This window comes from Urocitellus parryii, chromosome 1 (assembly GCF_045843805.1).
Source record: "Urocitellus parryii isolate mUroPar1 chromosome 1, mUroPar1.hap1, whole genome shotgun sequence".
Taxonomy (NCBI): domain Eukaryota; kingdom Metazoa; phylum Chordata; class Mammalia; order Rodentia; family Sciuridae; genus Urocitellus; species Urocitellus parryii.
In genome coordinates this window covers 183,128,545-183,152,384 of record NC_135531.1, presented here as the reverse complement: position 1 = coordinate 183,152,384, position 23,840 = coordinate 183,128,545, and the positions used below count along the sequence as shown (strand labels likewise).

At 40.2% G+C, this 23,840-nt stretch overlaps 1 protein-coding gene and 1 non-coding gene across 6 annotated transcripts in view; one reads left to right on the top strand and one right to left on the bottom strand.

Moving 5' to 3' along the window:
• Clasp1 (cytoplasmic linker associated protein 1) overlaps positions 1-23,840 on the top strand; it is a 269,273-nt gene that overhangs the window by 65,777 nt on the left and 179,656 nt on the right. For all 5 annotated transcript variants that reach the window (XM_077802326.1, XM_077802325.1, XM_077802322.1 and 2 more), the window contains exon 3: positions 23,248-23,326. In XM_077802326.1, the coding sequence (XP_077658452.1) occupies positions 23,248-23,326 (79 nt within the window). The remainder of the gene's footprint in view (positions 1-23,247; positions 23,327-23,840) is intronic.
• LOC113196790 (U4atac minor spliceosomal RNA) lies at positions 22,584-22,709 on the bottom strand. Its single transcript, XR_003302605.1, has one exon. It is a non-coding gene; the product is annotated as a U4atac minor spliceosomal RNA (small nuclear RNA).

Genomic DNA, 23,840 nt, shown 5'->3' with positions numbered 1-23,840 from the left:
TGGGGAGGGTCTGCTGCCTCCCTGAACCCTGGAGGTTCAGCTGGTGACTCTGGGGGAGTATAAGGCATGTGTTCAGCTTGGCCAGGGTTGGGATTGACTCACAAAGTTTTGCTCATATATTATAACATTTCAAAGTTGGAAGAGGTGTGAAAATTAATCTAAAACTTCATTTTACAGATGAAGGAACTAAGGCTTAGAAACACAGGTGATTCCCTTTCCAGATTCTGTAAAAAAAAAAAAAAAAAAAAAAAGAAAGATAAACAAAGGCAGGAGAGGATTCCCTGTACCCAGCTCTACTTCATCGAAAGACAAAACTTAGAAACAAAAACCTGAATAGTAACAAAACCCTAGAGGACAAAAGCTCAGCTTAAGTGAAATTTACCTGTGGTTTTTCTATGCCGGTGTTTGATACCCTAGTAAATAATTGAAGACTTTGGGATAGCTCCTAAGTGGAAAAGTTTCCAAATTACATTTATCTGAATATGTTCAAGAGCCACTCAGTATTTTACACATTGGTTCTTTATGGGAGGAGTCAGAGGACTCCACCAGTGTTGGGGCAACTGATTGTGGTCCAACCCTGTGTGGTGTTGGAGTTAGTTATTTCTTCTTTGCTGGATGACTGGATGAATCAGTGAAAGGCAGAATCCAGGAAAAGGGGTGAGAGATGTAGTGGGGAAGAGAATCAGATTTAGAGAATCCCTTTGCTGGGTCCCCGGTGATATGCTCCTTCTCTGTCAGCTCCCTAATCCTGGAAGAACCCATCCCCTTCAGCAGAAGTTTCCTCACCACTGTAGAGCAGGTGGTCCTAGTAGGCCCTGAAAACAGACTCTCACCTGCCTGGCCCCTGTGTTCCTTGATGGACTTTGCTCTAAGGAGAGAAAGGGCAGTTGCTGGGTCCTGCTTTGGGAGGGCTTGCTGTCCGGGGCAGAGGCTGTCAATCTTTTGACTTGGGTCCTAGTGAGAAATCTATTTTATATTGCAACCCATAGGAACACATGCGTTATCAGCACAGTTAGAGGTAAAAGTTTCATCCTGAGATAAATGGAAGACAAGAACCCTGGTCTATCATTAAGCCCTAACATAATGAAACCTTGAGCTCCTTTTTGTAAGTTGCTGATTACCTAAAGTAAATAACTGGACCTCTGATTTTTTTTTTTTTTTTTATAATCCTGATATCTGCAAACATGTATTGACCATTGTAGATATGCCAGTCAGGGAAGGAAGATGATGGTTTTCTTGAGAGGCAATAGTGAGTACATTAATTATAAATTTCATTTTGATTTTCCCCCTTTAAAGCGTGCAATTGAGCCAGGTATGGTGGCATTTGTGGTAGTCCCAGCTATTGGGAGGCTGAGACAGGAGATTCATTCGAGCCTGGGAATTAGAGGCCAGCCGTCTAACTGTATGAATGCGTGTGTGCCTGCCTGCAATAACCTTTATTAGGGAGTCCAGTATGTCAGAAGGCCACTTTCATGCGTAACTTGCCTTATCTCATTCTAAATATTTGTCTTACTGTTCTGTTTTCCTTCACTGGTTGTATGAAATCAGTCCATTGTGCTGCAATACTTAGGGGAAAGGAAAGGAGGGTTTCAGGGTAGGTTGTGCAGTGAATTAATCTTGTCCAAGAACAATAATCACAGAGACTCAATCCTGATTCTGAGGTAATTAAAGAGAGGTGGATTCTAATGATCAAACATAGAAGACACCTTTATTATTTGTCTTTAACTTTGTGTTATGAGAATTTTGAAACTTACACAAATGTAGAGAAAATGGTATAAGGAGCCAGCATGCACCCCATCAAGACTCAGTAATTGCCCATGGCTTGCTGTTCTTAGAATGCCCGATGGTGATGCACCCTATTCCTAGTGGTGGAGATGATCTTGGAGCAGTGGGGTGTTCGGATGTAGATTCTTCTCTATTTTGCAGACAAAATTTGGACAGAATAGGGCTGGGGATATAGTTCAGTTGGTAGAGTGCTTGCCTTGCATGCATAAGGCCCTGGTTCAATCCCCAGCACCACACACACACACAAAAAAAAATTGGACAGAAGACAACTTCTGTTTCTTCCTGGCAGGCAGTATCGAGGGGATTTAAGCTTACTTGTTTAAAACTTTAAATATTAACAAATTTTATTATGACTTTCTAAAATCACAAATTTATACGTGCTTGTTATGGAAATTTATAAGCAGGCATGTATAAAGTACAAGGGGAAAGACCTGCAGACCTGCTTCTCTGAATACAAACACTGTGTACAAACATTACAGAGAAGTTTTTTAAAAAAACAGGGTCATATTTTATGTATTGCTCTTTAGGTTGGTATTTTTAAAAAACTCTGTAATATGGATGTCTTTTCATGTTAAATACATGTAGGTCTAAATTATTCTTTTTAGTAACTGTATTGTATTCTAAGGTAGCAGTAACTACTAAAGTGATTTATTATTTCTTTTAATAACCTTTTTCCTTTAAAATAACTTGAAGATTCCCTTATGTATTTCACCAGCTTCCCTTGATATCAGCATCTTACACCAACAAGGTATAGTTCCCAAAATGAAGAAACACAAAGGACTTGATTCAACACTTAATCAAACTATAAACTTTATATGGATTTCTTGAGTGTTTTAATGTCTTTTCTTTACTTGAATCCAGTCCAGAATACCATGTTTTATTTAGTAGGTATAAGCGTGACAATGATGATGGTGATGATAATTTTAAGTGCCTTACTAAGATATAATTCACATATCATAAATAATAAAATTCAGCCTTTTATAATATACAACTCAATGAGTTTTTAAAATATATGTATTCACAGCATTGCACAACCATTGCCACTATCTAATTTTTGAATATTTTCATCATCTCAAAAAGGAATTCCAAGGGCTGAGAATGTGGCTCTGGTAGAGCACTGTCTAGCAAGTTTAAGGCCCTGGGTTCAACCCTTAGTACTGCACACCCACACAAATGGAACTCTGTACCCATAGAGAGTTACTTACTGTCCCCACAACCAAAGCCACTGGCTGCAACTAATCAGCTTTACATCTCTTTTATAGGCATTTCATAAGATAGAATCATCCAATATGTGACTTTGTGTCTGGCTTATCTCACTTATAGTGTAGTGTTTTCAAACTTTTCTATTATAGTATAAATTTAATACTTAATTTCTTTTTACTGCCTAATAATATTTCATTGTATGGATATTCCACCTTTTGTTTATCTGTTCATCAGCTATTGGACATTTGGGTTGATTGTACTTTTTGACTATTAAGAATAACACTTTTTAAACATTTGTGTTTTTGTGTGAACATAGCTGTTCAGTTTTCTTGGGTGTGTGTATACCTAGGAGTGGAATGACCAGGATACAGGATAACTCAAAGTTTAACACTTAGAGGAACTGCTATTCTGTTTTCCAAAGTAGCTGTATCATGTTAAAAGCCCATCAGCACTATAGAGGGTCTCAGTTTGTCCACATCTTTACCAGAAGTTGGCATCCTCTTTTTGTTTTAGCCCTCCTAGTTTCTGCAGGTTGAGCATTGTGCTAGATTGCCTTGGGCCATGTGGTTTGTACACCTCCTGAGCTGTGGTCTACTTTGCCCACCTCTATCACAATGACCCTGGCTCTAATAGCTTTCTCCTTGAATTCAAAAAAAGGATGGCTTTTGGGTACTGTCTGCAGTGAGTCTAGGTTTGCTGATGGCTGCAATTCATTGGATTGATTTTTCATAAAATATTCTTAAGGTACCCTGGCCAGGTTGAAAGCTTCAATTTATAAGGTCATTTTAATGGAACATTCTGAGCAGAACTCTGAGAGAATCTAGGTAGCTCTGAAATCTTGCCCAGTTTGGAGTCTTAAGGGTCTTGAGAATATATCACCTTAACTGTCTCTTTCACCTTGTTTGGCAGTGATGTGCTTCCTAGCATGCCTGCAGGATTTCTCTGATGTTTTCCCATTTCCAATCTGGGCAACGTAAAAGCGATCAACGTAAAAGGTCTGCTTTCACCTATTAGATTAGTGGGTTTTGTGGTGGGACAGGACAGTGCTTTGGGCTGCAATAAGAATACTGCAGCTCCTGTTAGTATTTATTTTTAATTCTATTCTTTGAAGTTATTCCATTTTTTTCTGGGTATTTTTAAAAACAATTTATTTATATATGACAGCGGAATGCATTACAATTCTTATTACACATATAGAGCACAATTAAAATTTTTTTTTTATTTGTAGTTGGACACAATATCTTTATTTTATTTATTGTTATGTGGTGCTAAGGATCGAACCCAGCGCCTTGCACATGCTAGGCGAGTGCTCTACCACTGAGCCACAACCCTAGCCCCTAAAGCACAATTTTTCATATCTCTGGTTGTATATAAAGTATATTCACACCAATTCATGTCTTTATACATGTACTTTGGATAATAATGTCCATCAAATTCCACCACATTAATAACTCCATGTCCCCTCCCTTCGCCTCCCACCCCTCTGCCCTATCTAGAGTTTGTCTATTCCTCCCATGCTCCCCTCCCCCACTGTGAATCAGCCTCCTTATATCAGAGAAAACATTCGGCATTTGGTTTTTTTGGGATTGGCTAACTTCACTTAGCATTATCTTCTTTAACTCTATCCATTTACCTGCAAATGCCATGATTTTATTCTCTTTTATTTTATTGCTGAGTAATATTCCATTGTGTATATATGCCACATTGTTTTTATCCATTCATCTACTGAAGGACATCAATAAATGGGCCAAGGACCTGAACAGACACTTCTCAGATGATGATATACAATCAATCAACAAATATATGAAAACATGTTCTTCATCGCTAGCAATTAGAGAAATGCAAATCAAAACTACTCTAAGATTTCATCTCACTCCAGTCAGAATGGCAGTATTATGAAGACGAACAGCAATAAGTTGGTGAGGATATGGGGAAAAGGTACACTCATTCACTGCTGATGGGACTGCAAAAGGGTGCAGCCAATATGGAAAGCAGTATGGAGATTTCTTGGAAAATTGGGAATGGAACCACTATTTGACCCAGCTCTCCTTCTCCTCTGTCTATACCCAAAGTACTTAAAACAGCCTACTACACGGACACAGCCATATCAGTGTTTAGAGCAGCACAATTCACAATAGCTAAACTGAAGTTATTCCATTTTGTACATACTCTTTAATTTTATCATGTATTTACATAACAGTCAATTGTATGATTTAGAAATAAATATACATATTATATATTCTAATAGGGATGTATAATCAAAAGTTTAGAGGCCACTGCTTTAAGCTGTCAACTGCATGAAGACATGTACAAACAGAATTTACCAGCTGAACTGAAAACCAGGCAGGCGTAAATTCTATTACATGCTTTCTTTTTCCCCTAATTACATACTCTTGAGAAAGGCAGTGGTAGAAACCTAGGGCAGGCCCCCCCCTAGGGGCTGACAACTCTGGCAGTGAGCTCCATTGTAGGGTAGTATGAGGAACCAGATTCAAACCACAGATCTCCTTGGGCCTTAGACACTCCTTATTTTAGTTTTCCAGATGGTGGAGGTGATGTGCCTGAAGCCTATGGTGATAGCACTAGATTGTAGATCTTTTGACTTCGTGCAGGAATCCTCACGTGCACACTTCCAAGGTGCTTTCTCTCATGCTGTCCACCTAGCCCTTTTCTTCTTCTCCTTCTCATCCCCCCCCCCCCCGCTTTTCCTCTTCCCCTTCTCCTTTTTTGTGATAGAAGGGATTGAACCCAGGGGGGTGCTCTATCACTGAGCTACATTCTCAGCACTTTTTATATTTTATTTTAAGACAGGGCCTTTCTAAGTTGCTGGGGGTCTTGTAAGATTGCTGAGGCTGGCCTTGAGCTTGTGATCCTCTTGCCTCAGCCTCCTGAGTCGCTGGGATTACAGGTGTGTGCCACTGTGCCCAGCCCATGGTGCTTTCTTTTTGGTGTATTAGTTCCCCTTATTTATATTTTGGCATAATTTTTTAGCAGAAAGAAGTATGGAAATAAGTATTATGTCAGAAATTATTCATTCGTGTTCAACTTAATTTTGAATCCAGGGGAAAGACATTTTCTGAAGTGAGCAATAAGGCTTATCAATGGAATTTATTCATTTATTCAACAAATAAGGTTCTAGATAATAAAAGTGAATAATCAGATAAAAATTTCTGTCTTTATGGAGCTTGCATTCTACTTGGGGAAAAGAGTATGCAAGTTAACAGTGAATTTTATAGAATATTGGGAATGGTTAAGTGCTTGAAGGAAAAACTGCGATGTGGGAAGTGTTTGGATGTCAAGTGCGCAGTATTTGTTCATTCAGGAGAAGGCAGGTCTGACTTGGAGGAGATGCTGGAACAGGGACAGTAGGGGACTCAGAGAGGTCATAGAAGGTCATATTATGGGAACTGACATACCATTGTAAGATTGGCTCTTACCCGAGTTGGGGAGCCATTTGATGCTTTTGCACAAATAGGTGACTTGATATGGCTTTCTTTTTATAAGGATTCTGGTTGTCTATTGAGAATAGATTATTGGTAAGGAGGGGAGGAGGGGTGGGAGGATAAAGTGATAGTATCTTGGTGGCATTCATTGTATTTGGGTTTGTTCTGTGCATATTTAGTTCGTGTTATTTACATTCTTACCTGTCTGCCTTGTCCAGCTACCCACTGTCCATCTCCCGCAATTTGCTAGCATGTTGTTGATGCTGATGATGGACAAGGAAGATGCAGAACCTGTCTTCAGGACACTTGCAGTCTAGACTCTAGGCACTTTGATTTAAAAATCAAAGCTCACGATGAATTTGCCTGCTACAAGAAACCCAGCTGTCTGTGTCAGACTAGCGGGTCCTGGTGGGAGACCACTGAAGTTGATGGTGCTTGAAGTGAGCCTTGAACAAGGAACAAGAACAGAGAGCAGAGACCATAGACCGCCTCAGGCGGGGGAGCCTATGAGAGTAGAGTGCGTTCAGGAAGCTACAGGTGATACTGGGCCACAAGGAGACTTGTTGAGAATTGTGTGTCCCATGAGCTTTCCAGAGAGTCCTCTGGAGCCTGTTAAGAATTCTGGTCTGCACAGGCTGTTATTACTGTCCACCCACTGCTCTTGACCCTTCATGTGCTGCCTGCTATAACCAGTTTTTCTGCATAGATAGATCACAAATACTTAGCTTTGGCAAGTATAAAGAGTTCTTCTGTGATTCCCATCGCCAGAAAGAACAGAGAAGACTTCTTTTAAGCCTAGTAACTGATTTTGTTCTCTGTCTTTTAAAAATAGCTTTATTGAGATACAGTTTCCATGCCATAAAGTGTACAGTTCAGTCATTGTTTTTATACCTTCACAGGTCTGTGCAGCCATCACAACAATTCAGTATTAGAGCTTTTCTGTCACCCTCATGCCTGTTTTCAGTAGTCCTCATTCCTACCCCAGCCCTAGGCAACCAAATGTCTATTTTCTATTTCTATGAATTTGCTTTTTCTGGACATTTCCTATACATAGAATTGTACAGTAGAGTCTTTTGCATCCGCTTTCTTTCACTTAAGCATGATGATTTCAAAGTTCATCCTAGCTATAGTGTGAATCATTTAGTCTGTCCCTCTTCTTGTTGAATGCTCTTTCATTGTATATCTCTCCACATTTTGTTTGTCCATTCGGCATTTAGTGGATAGGTATGTTATTTCTCCCTTTTTGCTACTATGAATAGTGCTGCTATTATGAATCATGACTAATTTACATGCAATTGTTTATGAGGACATAAGTTTTCATTTCTCTTTGGTACATACTTAGGAATGGAGTAGCTGGTTAAGTGGTACATTTGTGTTTAACTTTTTAAGAAACTGCCAGTGGTTGGTGGTTGTTTTTTTTCCAAAGAACCTGAGGTGGTTGTTTTTTTTTTTTTTTTTTTTTTCTGCTCCTTGTTTTTGTTTAGCTTCATGGCTAAAATGTAGGGATGTGATCTTAATAGGAATGGGTGGGATGTGAAAGGGACAAGATCTTCAAATTCATTGTAGGCATTGTTCTGAAAGATCATTTCTGTCTCCCAGAGGCATTGGAGTAAAGCATCGCACCCACATTTTTGGGACTCCTTCTGTTTTGAAAGATATTTTTGAAGTTGTCATTCTATAGAACACCCATAGACTCAATTAAATTTTTTTTTCTTTTTAAAGTAACAATCAAACTATTTATATTCTGAAGCACATTATTTTCCTCCACAATTCTAACACCTTTGCTATCAAGCTGAGTCTCAGGGTCAATGGTGTATTATTTCACTTTACACATCAACCAAGTTTTTCCTTAGTGTTGTTCATAAAATTGCTGGTGTCTTAGATTTGATGAAATATGGAAGATATTATTAGGACAAAGATTATACTACCACCTACAGAATATTCTGGCCAGAAATTTAAATCTGAACCTAATCAGATCTCTGGAGCTGACTTTCACTTGCAGGCAATACAGGGGGAAAGGATTAAGTTAAGTGACCCCCAAGGAAACAGACAGACACACAGCATGGCTCTTGCCATTGCACAGCTGACCAGGATTCTGCAGCATCAAATTGGCCTGAAAAGAAGGGAGGTAGGAGGACGGGCACACTAAGATTGAAGGAGCCTTCAGTCAAGTTGTCATGTGTCGTATCTACTGTCATGTGGATTTTTAAAAAATCATATTTGAACAAACCCCTGTAAAAACACAAGTCCTGTTTGGAGACCAATGTGGAAACTTGGTTTTGGGTGGACGGCCCCATATTCCTTTGCTGGAGTGTCTAATAGGCCTTCATTCTGTCCTAGACCTGCCAGTGCTGATGGTGATCAGGTGCTGCCCATCCCTTGGAGAATCCCTTTGGCTGTCTTCTTGGTAGAGGCCTTCGGCTCTCTTCTGGACAGGCCTTTGTTTCTAGATCCATGTTTGCCCTTTTTTGGTTTATTCTTTCAATTATTGATACAGATTTTCTCTAAGTATTGAAGAAAGAGCTCAAGAAAACTCCTTGCTCATCTAATGCTTGTTCATTCTACCCCCATAACGTGATTGATATTTGGCCTTGTACGTTGAAGTCTAGTAAGGGCTCAATAAATTTTGAATTAATAAATGAGTTCACATACTCCTCCTTTTAAAATATGCATCTCATGGGTTAAGGAGTGTATTAAACATAGACCATTGTTATGTTTTCCAGATTTCCAACACTTTCAAGAAGGAGTAGTATTTCCTTTTTGTTTTTTATTTTTTTTTAAGTTTTTGAGTATTCAGTTATCATTCTGGGGCCCAGATTTGTGTCAGGGTCTCACTGTGGTGTGAATTCTGAGAAAAATCAAAGGAAGTCCTCTTTCCTTTTGGGGGAGAAGTTGACTCAGCTTCCACAGTGCCATTTTGGGGACAGCAATGCTGGGAGCTATTACCAATGAGTTAATTCACAGATAGGTTGATGCCTAAAATAAGTTACTGTACTCTCTTGGAATGGCTTCTGTTATACACTTTTGGCCAGAAGCACAGCCAGTGGGCAGATGGTTGAAGTAAACATGAGAGGGATTTGACTTTTTGAATGTCATCACACTTACTTGGTTTGCTAGATGAATAATAGATCAGTGGATAATGCTTGAGCTACATAAGAGCTGAGTGACCTTGCCCATTTTTTTTGTTCATTTTTCTGAGGCTCAGTTTCCTTACCTGCAAAGTAAGAATAGTGTGGCATTTGCTTCCAAATGTTGTTGTATTAAATAGATAATAAAGAGAATACGTGCAGGTAAAAGTCAGTTACCTTCCCGCCTTCCCTCTTACTTTCCATCTGCTCCCCCTTTGCTGTCTGAGGGGAAGGGAGGGGGGTTGTACAGTTGCCCTCCCTATCTGCTGGTTGAGCATATGCAGAAACAGCCAGCCTTGGATAGAAAATGTTCAAGAAAAAACCTGCATCTATACTCCCTAAACAACTATTTAACAGGTATTGACATAGCATTTACATTGTATTGGGTATTATAAGTAATCTAGAGATGATTTGAAATATACTGGAGGATGAGTGTAGGTTATATGCAAGTACTACATCATTTTACAAAAAGAATGTGATTATCCTAAAGGTTCTAGCATCTGCAGGGTCCTGGAGCTGACATCCCGTGGATACTGTGGTAGGACTGGGACTGCAGTTGTAGTTCAGTTGTAGAGGCTTGCCTAGCATGTGGGAGGCCCTGAGTTCAGTCCTCAGCACCACATAAGAATAAATGTGTCCATCTACAACTAAAAATAAATAATGAAATAAAAGAACATTGATCGATTAAAAAAAAACCTGCCCTGCTTTCACTAGTTTGGAGTTGGTGTGTTTGTTTTTGAGATGGAGGTCTCACTGTTGTTGCTCAGACTGGCCCTGAACTTCTGGGCTCAAGTGATCCTTCTGCTTCAGCCTTCCAGGTAGCCAGAACTGCAGGTGCATGCCACCATTTTCAATTTATGGTCTTTAGGGGGACATGTTTAGTATGCATTTGGAGAAACTGGAGAAAAGTACTCTTCTCAGCTGTGTGTGCTAGACTGGGATCTTGGAGGAGATAGGCTGGATCGCATGGGCTGAACCAGTAGAGGGCAGGGACCCGGACCTTGGGGCTGCTTCAGAGAGGAGTGGGCAGGCAGCCTAGAGGCAAGGCATCCTGGGAAGACCATTGACAGCCCGTGTGGGAAGCTTGGGTCTTTGTCTAATCCCTTAAGCAACCCCCAACTGTTTTGGTACCTGGTATTCTGTTTATGAATGCATCTGGATGACGGGTTGCAGATTCAGGGGACTGTGATTAGCTGTCCCCCACAATTTTTTAATCTCCTTAGTGCTTTAATGTTGACAAGTTGTCAGTGTTTAAATCCTGGAGATCTGACCATACTGGCCTTCATTCCCACATGGTACTAAGTGATCAGAGCTTTAAGAGATGTCTAGCTTTCATGGTCCCCTGTTTTCTCACATGGCCACCCTTTTTTTATCAGTTCGTTTGAGTTTGCAACCATCTGTACACATGATGGCCAGGGACCTCATGTGACTGTTGAAAGTTCAAGTAAGTAACATTTAATCAAAAGTTCTGTTTCCCATTCACACCATCTATCATTTTGATTGCTCTGTAAACACATGTGGCTAGTGGCTACTTTACCGGACAGAATAAATACAGAACGGTTCTATCATTGCCAAAATGTTGTATTGGACTGGTCTAGATCTTTAAGCCAAGCTTACTACCTGTGCCTCTCACTGTTTGTGGAACTCACCCCTTAGCTTGACTCTTGTTACTGCCTCATGGGTAAAAGAGGAGGTTCTGTGGCGGCGTGATGTTCCTAAGTGACTTTCTAATGGTTTGTTATCAGTGTAGGGGCAGCAACTGATAACAAGCCAGCTTCACAAGGACCATAATATTAATTACTTACATTTTAGCAGATCTTTATTTTTGTAGCTCATGAACTGTCTCTGCAGGGCAATTCCAGAAGAAGAATTTAAAAAAGAGACTGATCAGTGAAATTATCATTGAGATGAGTGTCCAGGATTCTCTAGGTGACTGATTTAAGGACATCCCATATATATATGCAGCAACTCACTAATTTTATCACATTTTTTTTGGTATTTGTGCTATGCTCTTATTCTTGGATTGAAAGTGAGTACAGTGTAGAGTGCTAATTAATTTCTCCTTGCTAATAAGGCTGTAATTTAAAATCTTTAAAAATAACTAAAAATGTATAGAAACCAGTAGTGCATAGCCCTGATTTGAAAGAGGCACCTAGTGCATTATGTGAAAAATACTGCTCATAAGAGTATACTGGGGGGCTGGGAATGTGGCTCAAGCGGTAGCGCTCTCGCCTGGCATGTGTGCGGCCTGGGTTTGATCCTCAGCACCACATACAAACGACAATGTTGTGTCCGCTGAAAACTAAAAAATAAATATTAAAAAAATTCTCTCTCTTAAAAAAAAAAAAAGAGTATACTGGGTGTTTTCTTCTTGTCCAAGCTGATGTCCTTCTCAGTCTTCTCAGTATTTGTCATAGATCAGTAATTGTGATGCCAAGATATAATAGGATATCATATAGCCACTGAGGGGGATACATTACTCTGCATATTGCCTGGAGGAGATTCCTATAGCACCTGGAGGGAAACAATGCAGGGTACATGTACCTGGGTGTTGTGTGGGTGGTCACAGAGTGGTAACAGGTCCTCGTTGCTAGGCTGTTAGGCAACCCCACTTTCTTCACTGCATTTTATTCCTACTTTGTCTCTCCTATACCTCAGTGAGCCGTGCTGCAGTTTCTGTAATTTTTTTAAAGTGCTATCTGGAGGGGGAGTAGCACCTATTGAGTTCCTACTATATGCAGGGCATTTTGTTAAAACTTTGCTGACCCTCCTGTGCTGTTTCAGTTGAGTGTATTATTAGCTGACTGCTTCAGGAGCTTGGCGATTGAGCAGCTGGCGGGGGTGGTGGTGGTGGTGGCGGTGGAGGTGGAGGTGGGCATCCCTCCCAAGCTGCACTCAGGAACAAGGGCTTTTCCTAGACTCAGCATTGTCAGTACACCAGAGAAGTCAGAGAACTAATGTGTCCTTAGAGGTTATCTGATACCAGCCTGCAGCGCTGTGACTTGCTCAAGGTCTTCAGTTAGGTAAGGGAGGGAGGAAAAAGAAAAAAAGCCTGAAACCACGGGTTTGTGTTCGTTGTGACCCTGCTGTGCTGAAGTGGTCTTGACATTGTACGCAAGCTCAGGTTTGTTTGCACTTTGGTTCCTGTCCACACTTCACAATCTTGGGTAAACCTCTCCATGTCTTTGGTCTGTTTTCCTCATTTGCAAAATAAGGATATTCAATATCTATTCAGTATCTCAGGGTTATTATGAAATTATTCACATTTATCCAAAAGTACCTTCAAAAGAAGGTATAGTATGAGCCAAAATATGTTTAACTCCGCCAGTCTAGACTTTAGAAGGCTTAACAAATGGCTTATTCTTCCTTCCTAGTTTGTCCCTTTGGCAATTTTTTTTTTTTTTTTTTGTATGGGGGATTGAACTCAGGCTCTCAACCTCTGAGCCACATCCCTTGCCTTTTTATTTTATTTTATTTTTTTTATTTAGAGACAGGGTCTCACTGAGCTGCTTTAGCACCTCACCCTTACTAAGACTGGCTTTGAACTCGAAATCCTCCTGCCTCAGCTGCTGGGATTACAGGCGCGTGCCACTTCGCTCGTCTCTTATGGACAACTTTTGAAGAAAAGGATTTAGTATTTCTTTCTCTGATCAGTGAGCAGACCTCATGTGGAAAGTGAACATGGTGGATTTTATTTCTGTGTTTTACTGATGTTTTGGAAAGGCAGGGACCTGTCCAAGCCACTTGTCACAAACTTATGGGTTGAGTGGTCAAGATCACTCCCACTTTTCTAAATTTCAATATTTAAAAAAATTGTAAACTGTAAATAGATGCACAAAACAATGTTTAATGAGTGTTGAATGCTGAATGCTCTGAAGCTCACAGCTGTTTAATTGCTGCTCAGGAACAGAAATTGAACATTGGTTAGAACATGCGGCACTCCCTGGAGTATTCTCCTGGCCTCTTTTCTTATTGTTTTTTTTTGTACCGGGGATTGAACCCAGGGGCGCTTAACCACTGAGCCTTATCCCCAGTACCCCCTTTTTTTTAAGGGGAGAGAGAGAATTTTTTAATATTTATTTTTTAGTTTTCAGTGGACACGACATCTTTATTTTATTTTATGTGGTGCTGAGGATAAAACCCAGTGCCATGCGCATGCCAGGCGAGCGCGCTACTGCTTGAGCCACATCCCCAGCCCCAGTCCCCAGCCCTTTTTATATTGTGTTTAGAGACAGGGTCTCACTAAATTGCTCAGGGCCTCATTAAGTTGCTAAGGCTGACTTTGAACTTGCAATCCTCCTGTCTCAGCTTCCACAGCTGCCGGGATTACAGACATGTGCCACTGTGCATGGCTCTCCTGGCCTCTTGGTCTTCTTTTTTGTTTTATCATCTCAACATGCACCTTTGGATTATAGTTTATGTTTGCTTGGTTTTGACCTTCATACAAATGTGTGTAGTTTATATATGGCCTTTTTGCTTATTAGGAGATTTATCTGTATTGTTGAAGGTAGCTGTGATTCATTTAGTTTCATTGTTTACTGCATTTTTAGGATGAAAACCACAACATACACATTCTATAGTGGATAGACATGGATTTCTGGGTTTTGACTGTTGTGAATAGTGCTGCTCATAGCATTCTCATCCATGTCACCTATTGAATGTATGTACACATGTACACTTTTTTTTTTTTTTTTGTACTGGGAGTTGAACCAAGTGGTGCCCTACCATTGAGCCACATCCTAGTCCAAATATTTAAAAAAAATTTTAGATGTTGATGGACCTTTATTTTATTCACTTATTATATGCTGTGCTAAGAATTGAACCAATGCCTCACGTATGCTAGGCAAGCGCTCTACCACTGAGTCACAACCCTAGCCCCTTTTTATTTTTTATTTTGACATGGGTCTGGCTAAATTGCTTAGGGCCTCACTGAGTTGCTGTGGTTAGTGATGAACTTACGATCATCCTGCCTTAGCCTCCCAAATCACTGGGATTACAGGAGTGTGCCACCACGCTGTCACATGTGCACATATTTCTATTGGAGATATTCCTAGCAATGGTTGTTAGATAATTCCAAGAAGTTTACTATAGTGTTGGTTATACCAATTTACATTCCTGAAGTAGACAGAAGAGTTTCCATGGTACCACATTTTTGTTAACACTCATGTCTTTTTATTCTTTTTTGTTTTAGCCATTCTGGGTGAGGTATTGTGGTGTCTCATTATTTTTTTTTCATTTTATTATTTTTTTTAAGGGGAGTCCTGGGGATTGAACTCAGGGGCCCTCAACTACTGAGCCACATCCCTGGCCCTATTTTGTATTTTATTTAGAGACAGGGTCTTACGGAGTTGCTTAGTGCCTCCCTTTTGCTGAGGCTAGCTGTGAATTCAGGATCCTCCTGGCTCTCATTATAATTTTAATGCTTGCTTCCCTGATACTTGTCAAGAAAGTGCCCTGATATGCTTGAGTCTGGTTCTCTTTTCTGTCTTTTGGTATATTCATCAATATATCATCCATATATCACACTGATATACTGTCTATCAGGAACTGAGACAGTATACCAGTGTGATATATGGATATACTCTAGATCAGTACAGTATATACAGTGATATATGCTGTCTTAATTCCTCCTCTTTTATAATAAATCTTGATATCTAGCAGGAACATTTTATCTTACCCAGTTTTTTGTTTGCATTTTCACACACATCATGGCATGAGCTTGTGAATTAAAAAAATTGTGTGTATGTATGCACGCATGTGTGTGTACACATATACACAGACTATGTTGGGATTTTGAATGGAATTTTATTGAATGTTTAGATCAATTGGGGAGAAATGATGTTTTCACAATACTGAAAATTCTGATCTATGGTTTCTCTGTTTATTTTGGCCATCTTTAATTTTCGTATCATTCCATATTTTTTTGGGTAGAGATTTATTTTGGTATTTATTTATTTTGAATTAGTCCTAGGTATTTACTATTTTTAAAAATTAAAAATAGAAACAGTTTTAAAATTTCCTTTTTTTATTCTTGCTGGAATAAATGTAATGGATCCGTGTGTGTGTGTGTGTGTGTGTGTGTGTGTATTGACTGTATTAGTCTTACTATATTTACTAACTTTGTGATATATTTTTAGTTCTTCTAGAATCTTCTATCTATATTTTTCCATTATGAATGACAGCTGTCTGAGAGTATAACTCAGTGGTAGAGCACTTGCCTAGTATGTGAGAAACCCAGGATTATATCCCCAGCAGGAAAACCCAGTGAGAATTTTGTTTAAAATGAGAATTTTTTTGCCTGTTTTTATACTTTTATTTTTTTTTCTTGCCATAAAACATTAGCAAGCTAGGACATCAAATACAGTGTTGAAAAATTTTGTATAGTGGATATTTTTGTCACATAAAGAGAAAGCTTTCAATCTTTTTTTGTTAAGTATGATGCTTTATGGAGGTTAAAAAATAATCCTTGATGAAGTTAAGAGAGTTTTCTAATTCCTAATCTGCTAAGAATTTTTTTTTAAACCATGAATACAGTGGATGTTGAATTTCTTAGATGTTTTTACATGATTGAGATGATTAACATAATACAGGAGAAGAATCACATTGCTAATGTGATGCATTACATGGAGTGATTTTTTCTTTTAAATTTTTTTTTGTGGTTGATGGACCTTTATCTATCTATCTATCTATCTATCTATCTATCTATCTATCTATTTATTTATTTATATGCCATTGCTGAGAATCAAACCCAGTGCCTCACATGTGCAAGGCAAGTATTCTACCACTGAGCCCCAGTCCCAGCCCCTGGAGTGATTTATTAATGTTAAACCAACTGGAATATGTGGTTCTGATATATTACCTATTTACATATTAGAATACTAATATTTTGTGTAGGATTTTCTTTTTCACCTCTGTTTATAAGTAAAATTGATCTACATTTTTCTTATGCAGATTTTGGCATCAAAATTATTCAGGTCCTGTTAGACAAGTTGGGTTGTATTTCCTTTGTTTACTATATTTGGAAGATTTTATGTAAGACTCATATTTATCTCTTTTTTAAAATATTTTGAAGAATTCATCTGTTAAACCAGTAAAGCTATCTTTTTCAGAGACACTTTCAACTTACAGAGTTAATTTCTTTAATAGTTTCAGGGTCCCTCAGCCACTGAGCCACATCCCCAGCCCTGTTTTGTATTTTCTTCAGAGACAGGGTCTCACTGGGGTGCTTAGCATCTCACTGTTGCTGAGGCTGGCTTTGAACTCCTAATCCCCCTGCCTCACAGCCTCCTGAGCCACTGGATTACAAGCTCGGGTTTTTTTTTTTTTTTTTTTTTTTTTTTTAAAGTTAAAGATTGACCCATATCTTTATTTTTAAAATTTATTTATTTTTATGTGGTGCTGAGGATCAAACCTGGTGCTTCACACCTGCTAGGCAAGCACTCTACCACTGTGTCACAACCCCAGCCCTATGTATGTTTTATTATCCGTTAGTTTTCTTCTTCTAAGATCTTAACATTATCAGGAGGAAGGTGAGAGTAGCAGTTAGCATCCGAATTTGGTTGAATCCAGTGCTTCACGCTGTGATCACCAGGATAATTACTAAAATTGAATTTAAAAAGCTATAGAAAAATTTTAAGGCAATTGATGAAAAATTGTTGCAATTTTATTTCTTTCTCAAGAAGCGTTCTTTCTAATATAGAGGCAATATGTATTTAGATTTACCCTTTAATTATTCTTTAATAGTTTTTTTAGTTGTAATGGACACAATGCCTTTATTTTGTTTTATTTTTATGTGATGCTGAGGATGCAACTCAGTGCCTCCTACTTGCTAGGCAGGCACTCCATCACTGAGCCCCAGCCCCAGCCCCACTCTTTAATTATTCTTAATTTTTCCTTTTGACATCTTCATGCTTCACTTGTGCTGAATTCTTGCTGTTTTTGTTTTTGTTTCACTTTCTCTAAAGCAGTGTTTTGCAGGTGTTGAAATTCTAGGTTGGCAGTTTGTGACTGTGTCTTCCCTGTGTTGACGCTTCTCTTTGTCCTCTGGGGCCACCGTGGCCTTCATCTTCCCTGTGGCGCCTCCCTTTCCTTTAACTTACTGTGTTCTGTGTGCTTGAATCTGTGGCTTGAGGCTTTCCTTCAGTTTGGGACATTTCCAGTCATTATCTCTTCAAGGGGTCCATCCCCCCCCAGCCCCGCCAGCGGTTCTTAGTGTCTTCACCACTAATTCTAGAACATTTTCATCACCCAAAAAACTCCATAGCCAGCAGCTGTTGCTTTAAAACATTTTTCAAATTGTAGCAAAACATACATTACATAAAATTCACCACTTTAACCAATTTTAAGTATACGATTCAGTGGCATTAGGTATATTCACTGTTTTGCAGCCATCGCTACATCCATCCCCAGAATGTTTCCATGATGTCCAACTGGAACTCTGCACGCGCTCAACACCAACCCCCTCCCCCTCCTCCAGCCCTTGCCCGCCGCCCCTCAGTGGTGTCTGTGATCTGACTACACTAGGTGCTTCACATAAGTAAAATCATACAATATTTGTTTGACTGGCTTATTCCACTCAGCATGATGCCCTCAAGGCTCATCCATGTTGTAGCAGGTGCTGTAGTTCCCCCGATGAGGGGAATATGTTCTGAAACCCCCATGAACTCTGGAAACTGCAGATCATACTGAACTCTAGAGGTACTGTGTTTGTTTTTTTCCCTTGCATACCTATTCATGATAAAGTTTAGCTACAGTTCTGTGATAAATTAGGCGCAGTGAGACTTGGACAATAGCAATAATAGAACAGTATACATAATAAAAGTATGAGAATGTGGTTTCTCTCTCAAAATAGCTCATTGTACTGCAGATCTGAGCAACCTCAGCATTTGAATTTTCCCTTAGTTTAATTTCTTACTTTAAGAAAGCTTCTCTTTGGCAGATCCAAATTACTAGAGTCACTACTCTTGCATTTTGGGAACTATTTTAAGTGAAATGATGGTGATTTGAACACAAGCACTATGAAACTTGACGGATGATTTATAGCTGAGATTGTTGCTGAGTAACTAACAGGCAGGTAGTGTATACAGCATGGATACCAGAGAGATGATTAATGTCCTGAGTGGAACTAAACAGTAAAGCACAAGATTTCATTCTGCTCTTCAAAACAGTACACAATTTGAAACTTATGAATTGTTTATTTCTGGAATTTTCCAGGCAGTATTTCTGGACTGTGGTTGTGTATAGCAAACCACAGAAAGAAACAGTGAACAAGGTAGGGAACTGTATATCAAAATTTCTTTGCTTTCTAAGGCCAAAAATGTTGTACTGTATGGATAAGACCACATTTTGTATGTCCACCTCACCTGAAGATGGACATTTTTGGCTTTTCACCTCTCAGCTATTGTAAATAATGATGCTGTGAACAAGGGCATATAAATATTTGTGAGATGCTAATTTTAGGTATATATCCAGAAGTGGAATTGCTGGATCATATGGTAATGTTAATTTTTTTAAAGAGCCATTATGTCATTTTCCAAAGCTACTATATCCAATGTGCTTTAGACATAGCCCATCCACTGAGTACTTAATTTTGTCTGGTACTTGTTTTTTAAAAAAATTGGTGTAACTTTTCAAAAGCTGCCATTTCTCTTCCCCAAATTTCAATTCTGTGTTTATCTTCTCAGTAAGAATTATTATTTTAAAATTTATTTCTGATTATTCTCAGGTTAAGAATTCAAGTGGGCCTTTATTTCTGCTAGTTTAAATTATGATGCCCTTTGTGCCTGGAAATCTCTGGTTGGATTTTGAATATTACTTTTGAAAAACTTCCAGAAATAAATTGAGGTAGACTATGATGATGTTCTCTTTACCCTGAAATAATTTATGTCTTTATCTCTGAGGGGCTTTAGGGCATACACATTTTAAAATCACCTTAGTCTGAGGTCAGCGATTAGGATTTTGCTGGACCACCCAGCAGCCAAGGCCTAGCCATTTGGATTTCTAGCCCCAGTTGTAGACGGTTACCCCTCTACCCCAACCCTGGAGAGCTTTGGGGTCTTGACTTTGTCATGCTTGGTGAGTCAGGAAGAGATCAGAAACCATCCTCAGTGTGTCAGTTGCCCCTCTCTATGCATAATGGCCCAGGGCAGAAGTGGACCCATCACCAGGGTGCATCTCTGCAAGCCTCAGTCATCTTTCGTGCCTTGACTCGGTGGTTCTCCTGTTCTTTCAGAGGGTTCTAAGCAGATGCTCTATTATGCCAAGCATTTTTTGTTGTTCTCAGCGGGAACTTTGGTCCAATTACTTAGCTATATCTACCTCCTTTATGGGAGTATCTTTTTAAAGTTTTTAAGATAAAGAAACTGTGTTGGGCTCGGAGAACCCATCTGTTCCAGTCTGGTTCATTAGTCGAGTAGGGGTCTACACTGCTATGTACCCAGCACTGTGCCACTGTATACAAGGGGAATTCTGAGGAAATGGATGTAGGATTCCTCACATTACAGGAGTTCAGCTATGAAGCAAGTATAAACACCAGGGACTGGAAAAAATGCTGGAGGAGGTGTTCAAAGGCTCTGCAAAAGCAAGTGCTGGGTGAGAGCCTTCAGACCATCTTCACCATGGTGGCCACTGTCCTCTCTAAAGGCTCCAGCTCCCGTAGTACCTACCCCTTCCTTACAGCCCTTCAGTGACTCTTCACTATCTGGGTCCCCTGGCTGTTTTGGGGATGTCCCCTGTGGCTCCTGTATCTGGCCATATCACTGCCCTCAGCTTAACATTCGCTCTTCCCTCTGCATAGAGGTCTCTTCATCTCTTTGATGTGTAGCTCCGTCCTTTCAAAATGTAGCCCTGTGCACTTTCTGGGAGGCCTTCTCTGCTAGCCCAGTTCCTGTCACCCATGTGGGTGCCAGTGGCAATGGCACTGATCTGTGAGGATGACTATTCTGTGTAGTCCAGCCCTTACCGTGTACGAGGCCCTAGCTCACGCACTTTATGTGCACACTGCATTGAATGGTCACCACCGCCTGTGATGTAGCTGTTTGAGAGAAGAGGGAACTAAGGCACAGAGGTTCCCCAGCTAATATTTAGAGTGACCTTTTGGGCAAGGACTTTTGTATGTGTCCCCTTCTTCAGTGGTGAAATAGAAACAGGAGAGGGGCCTGAGCTGTGAAGACACACTGGTGCTGGTGATTCCTGTCCTTGTCCTTGGGTCTGTTACTGAGGGCGAACTAGACAACTGTGTGTGGCAAGTCCCTTTGTTTCCCTCCAAAGTCCAGTTGCTCTGTAAGTACCTGAACTGCATTCTGGAAGAGCTAAAGTTGCCTTCCTAGATCTCATGGATAGCTTAATCCACCTGGGCTGTCATATCTGAAAATGCAGTAGTCCTCTCACACCTTAGTCTTGAGTGACTTTTGAAAGGTGTGGTGCGATCTGAAGGCAGCACTCTTAATATTTTGTAATAATCCAACCAGAAATGCAACTGTGCAGCTGCCTAGGATGTCATCAGGGGGGAGGGAGTCAGTTCCAGTGAAGTGATGGGTTACTTGTTTCTGAAAACTGCACTTTGGGCTGGGAAGGTAGCTCCGTGATAGGAGTACTTGCCTAGCCTGAATGTGGCCCTGGGTTAAATCCCTAGCACTGCAAGCAAAACAAACCCAAAAACTCCACAAAATTTTATTTTTTTATAAAGGTTTTGAATTTACAGAAATATTGTAGATAATGCAGTGTGTCCCTATGTATCTTATTCCTCTTCACCTTGTCATTACATCTAACATTAGTATGGAATATTTCTTACACTTTATAAGCCAATATCGATACATTATTATTGGTGAAAATCTATGCTTTGTTACTTAGTTTTTACTAGTGATGATTTAGTTTTTTTTTTTTAAAGAGAGAGAGAGAGAAAGAGAGAGAGAAAAAATTTTTAATATTTATTTTTTAGTTTTTGGCAGACACAACATCTTTGTATGTGGTGCTGAGGATCGAACCCGGGTGGCACGCATGCCAGGCGAGCGGGCTACTGCTTGAGCCACATCCTAGCCCCACTTAGTTTTTAATTTAAGAAAAATCTGATATTTTTCTGTTCCAGAATCCCATCCAAAATACCATTTTACATTAGTTGTTATGTTTCCTTTGGTGTCTTTTAGCTGTAACAATTTCTCAGTCTTCCTTGTTTTTAATGACCTGGACATTTTGAGGAGCACTGGTCATGTGTTTTATAGGAGCCCTGTTCTTGGAATTTTCTTGCTTTTTTTTTTTTCTCATAAGACTGGACTTACTGGTTGTTGGGAGGACTGTCCTAGAGATAAAGAGTGCCTTTTTCATAATATCAAGAATACAAACCACCAGCATGATTTGATTGCTGATTGACCTTCATCATCTAGCTGGGGTAACATCTGTCACTGCAAGATTACTATGCCCTATACTGTTTTTATAAGAAGGAAGTTAAATGTGGAACGTTTTTAAAGCTCAAAAGCAAAATAATAAACAAATAAAGATATTGTATCCATCTACAAAAAGGAAAAATCCACATAATATTAAAAAGTCACTATTTTAGCTTTTTAAAATACCATTACATAATAGTATAAAAACTTGTCTACAAATCAACCTTCATTTAATAAATTGTCAAATAGCTATTCCCTTGAGAGGCCACGCCAATTCATGTATTGTGATTATTGGGCAAATTTGGATTTCTTTAGAAGCAGTGGATGACAACTAAATATGAAGCCCAGTTCTTTGCTAGCTATAGTTGGAGGAATCATGAATTGGAGGAGCAATGGCAGCCAGTATTACAAACACTTCCAATAGTGTTTTCTTTTTGAATAATGGGTTAGGTATCTCAAATCACAAGGATTAGAAATCGGGTGATGGTGAAGTGGGAGTGGGTTTTGTGATAATCCAGTCTTTTCAAAACAATACAGTGGGTGTGTTACGCCACCTAGCGATGGTAAAGTAAAGCACTACAGTTTCTTCAAAGATTAAGTTAGCTATCTTTAAACACTTAACGCAGGGAAAAGAGGTTTTTCGTTTTTCCAAAAATTGCACCAAAATAAAGCAAAGCTCTAGTTGATGCGAGTGTGTTGTGTAGGCGTTAGCAGTACTGCCCTCACTAGACGCTCATTGGACAGTAACGCAACCCCAAGAAAAGGATGGTTGAGCGCGAGCTTGCGTGCACTGCGAGCTGGAAGCTCCAATACCACGTAGGGTTGTGGTGACTAATTTCAGGAGTCCCGCCCTAGCCTGCCTGTTAGTTAGCTTACTTCTAGTGACCATAGCTCCCAACTCAAACCACCTACTCCCATTTTCTGAGGCTTCGAAGGGCCGCAAAACGAAGGGTTGTTTTACCCAGAAGGCCTCGCGCCAGCCGACTGATAATTTGCATACGCGCTTGACGGGGCGGGGCTGACAGAGGGCGGGGCCGCGAGGAGCTCTTCTTGGCGCCGGGGAGTTGGGCCACGCGTGGCTGCTTATTTTCGTTTTTTTGGCACTGAGTATTTTCTACCAAAACTGTAAACGGCTGTTTTGTGCGACAGCCTCCTTCCTCTGGCCAGTTTAGTTTTCCCAGTCAGCGCCTGCGCTACGGGCTCCGGATAACGTCGGGCCAGACATGCTGGGGCGTTCTTTGAGTGGGTGGGCGGGAGCATTGCTCCCCGGGCCCGCCGCTGACCGGCTCCTGCTGTTTCCCGTTGCAGGTGGTTCTTCTGGGCATGGATATCCTGTCGGCTCTGGTGACCCGGCTGCAGGATCGGTTCAAGGCGCAGATCGGCACAGGTGAGCTGTGGGCAGGTGTGGAGCCGACCTGGATTCTCCTCCCTGCAGCCCCGCTGCCTTCCCTGAGTCTTCTCAGTTCCTCCAGCCACCCTTCGCTCCCTGCCAACCCTGCTTCCCAGCTCTGTTTCCTTCTGCTTTCCCCAGCAGGGCTGCACCCCCTTCTCCCCACACCACACATCACTGGCCTTATTGCATTGTACTTTTCTGTTGTTTTCCCCCCAGTCTTCATGTTTTAATATGGAACATTAATAACGCGTGTTCTGATAATGAAATGTTATTGCCAACTTGATTTCTTTTGCAAAAGTAGCCATCATTCTTTAGTACCGACCCACTCATATTTGTCCTCAACCTTTCTTTTATAGAACTGTTTTAAGAAGCCCTGCAAAACTGACGCAAAACCAAGCCAGTTGGTTTTGCAATTTGTCCATGCAGTGGATTTTGTAGATTCTTTTGGTAATTCTTGCGTTTCATCAAGAAGAGTAGAGCTGTGAACAAAAATGGGCTGTTTTAGAAT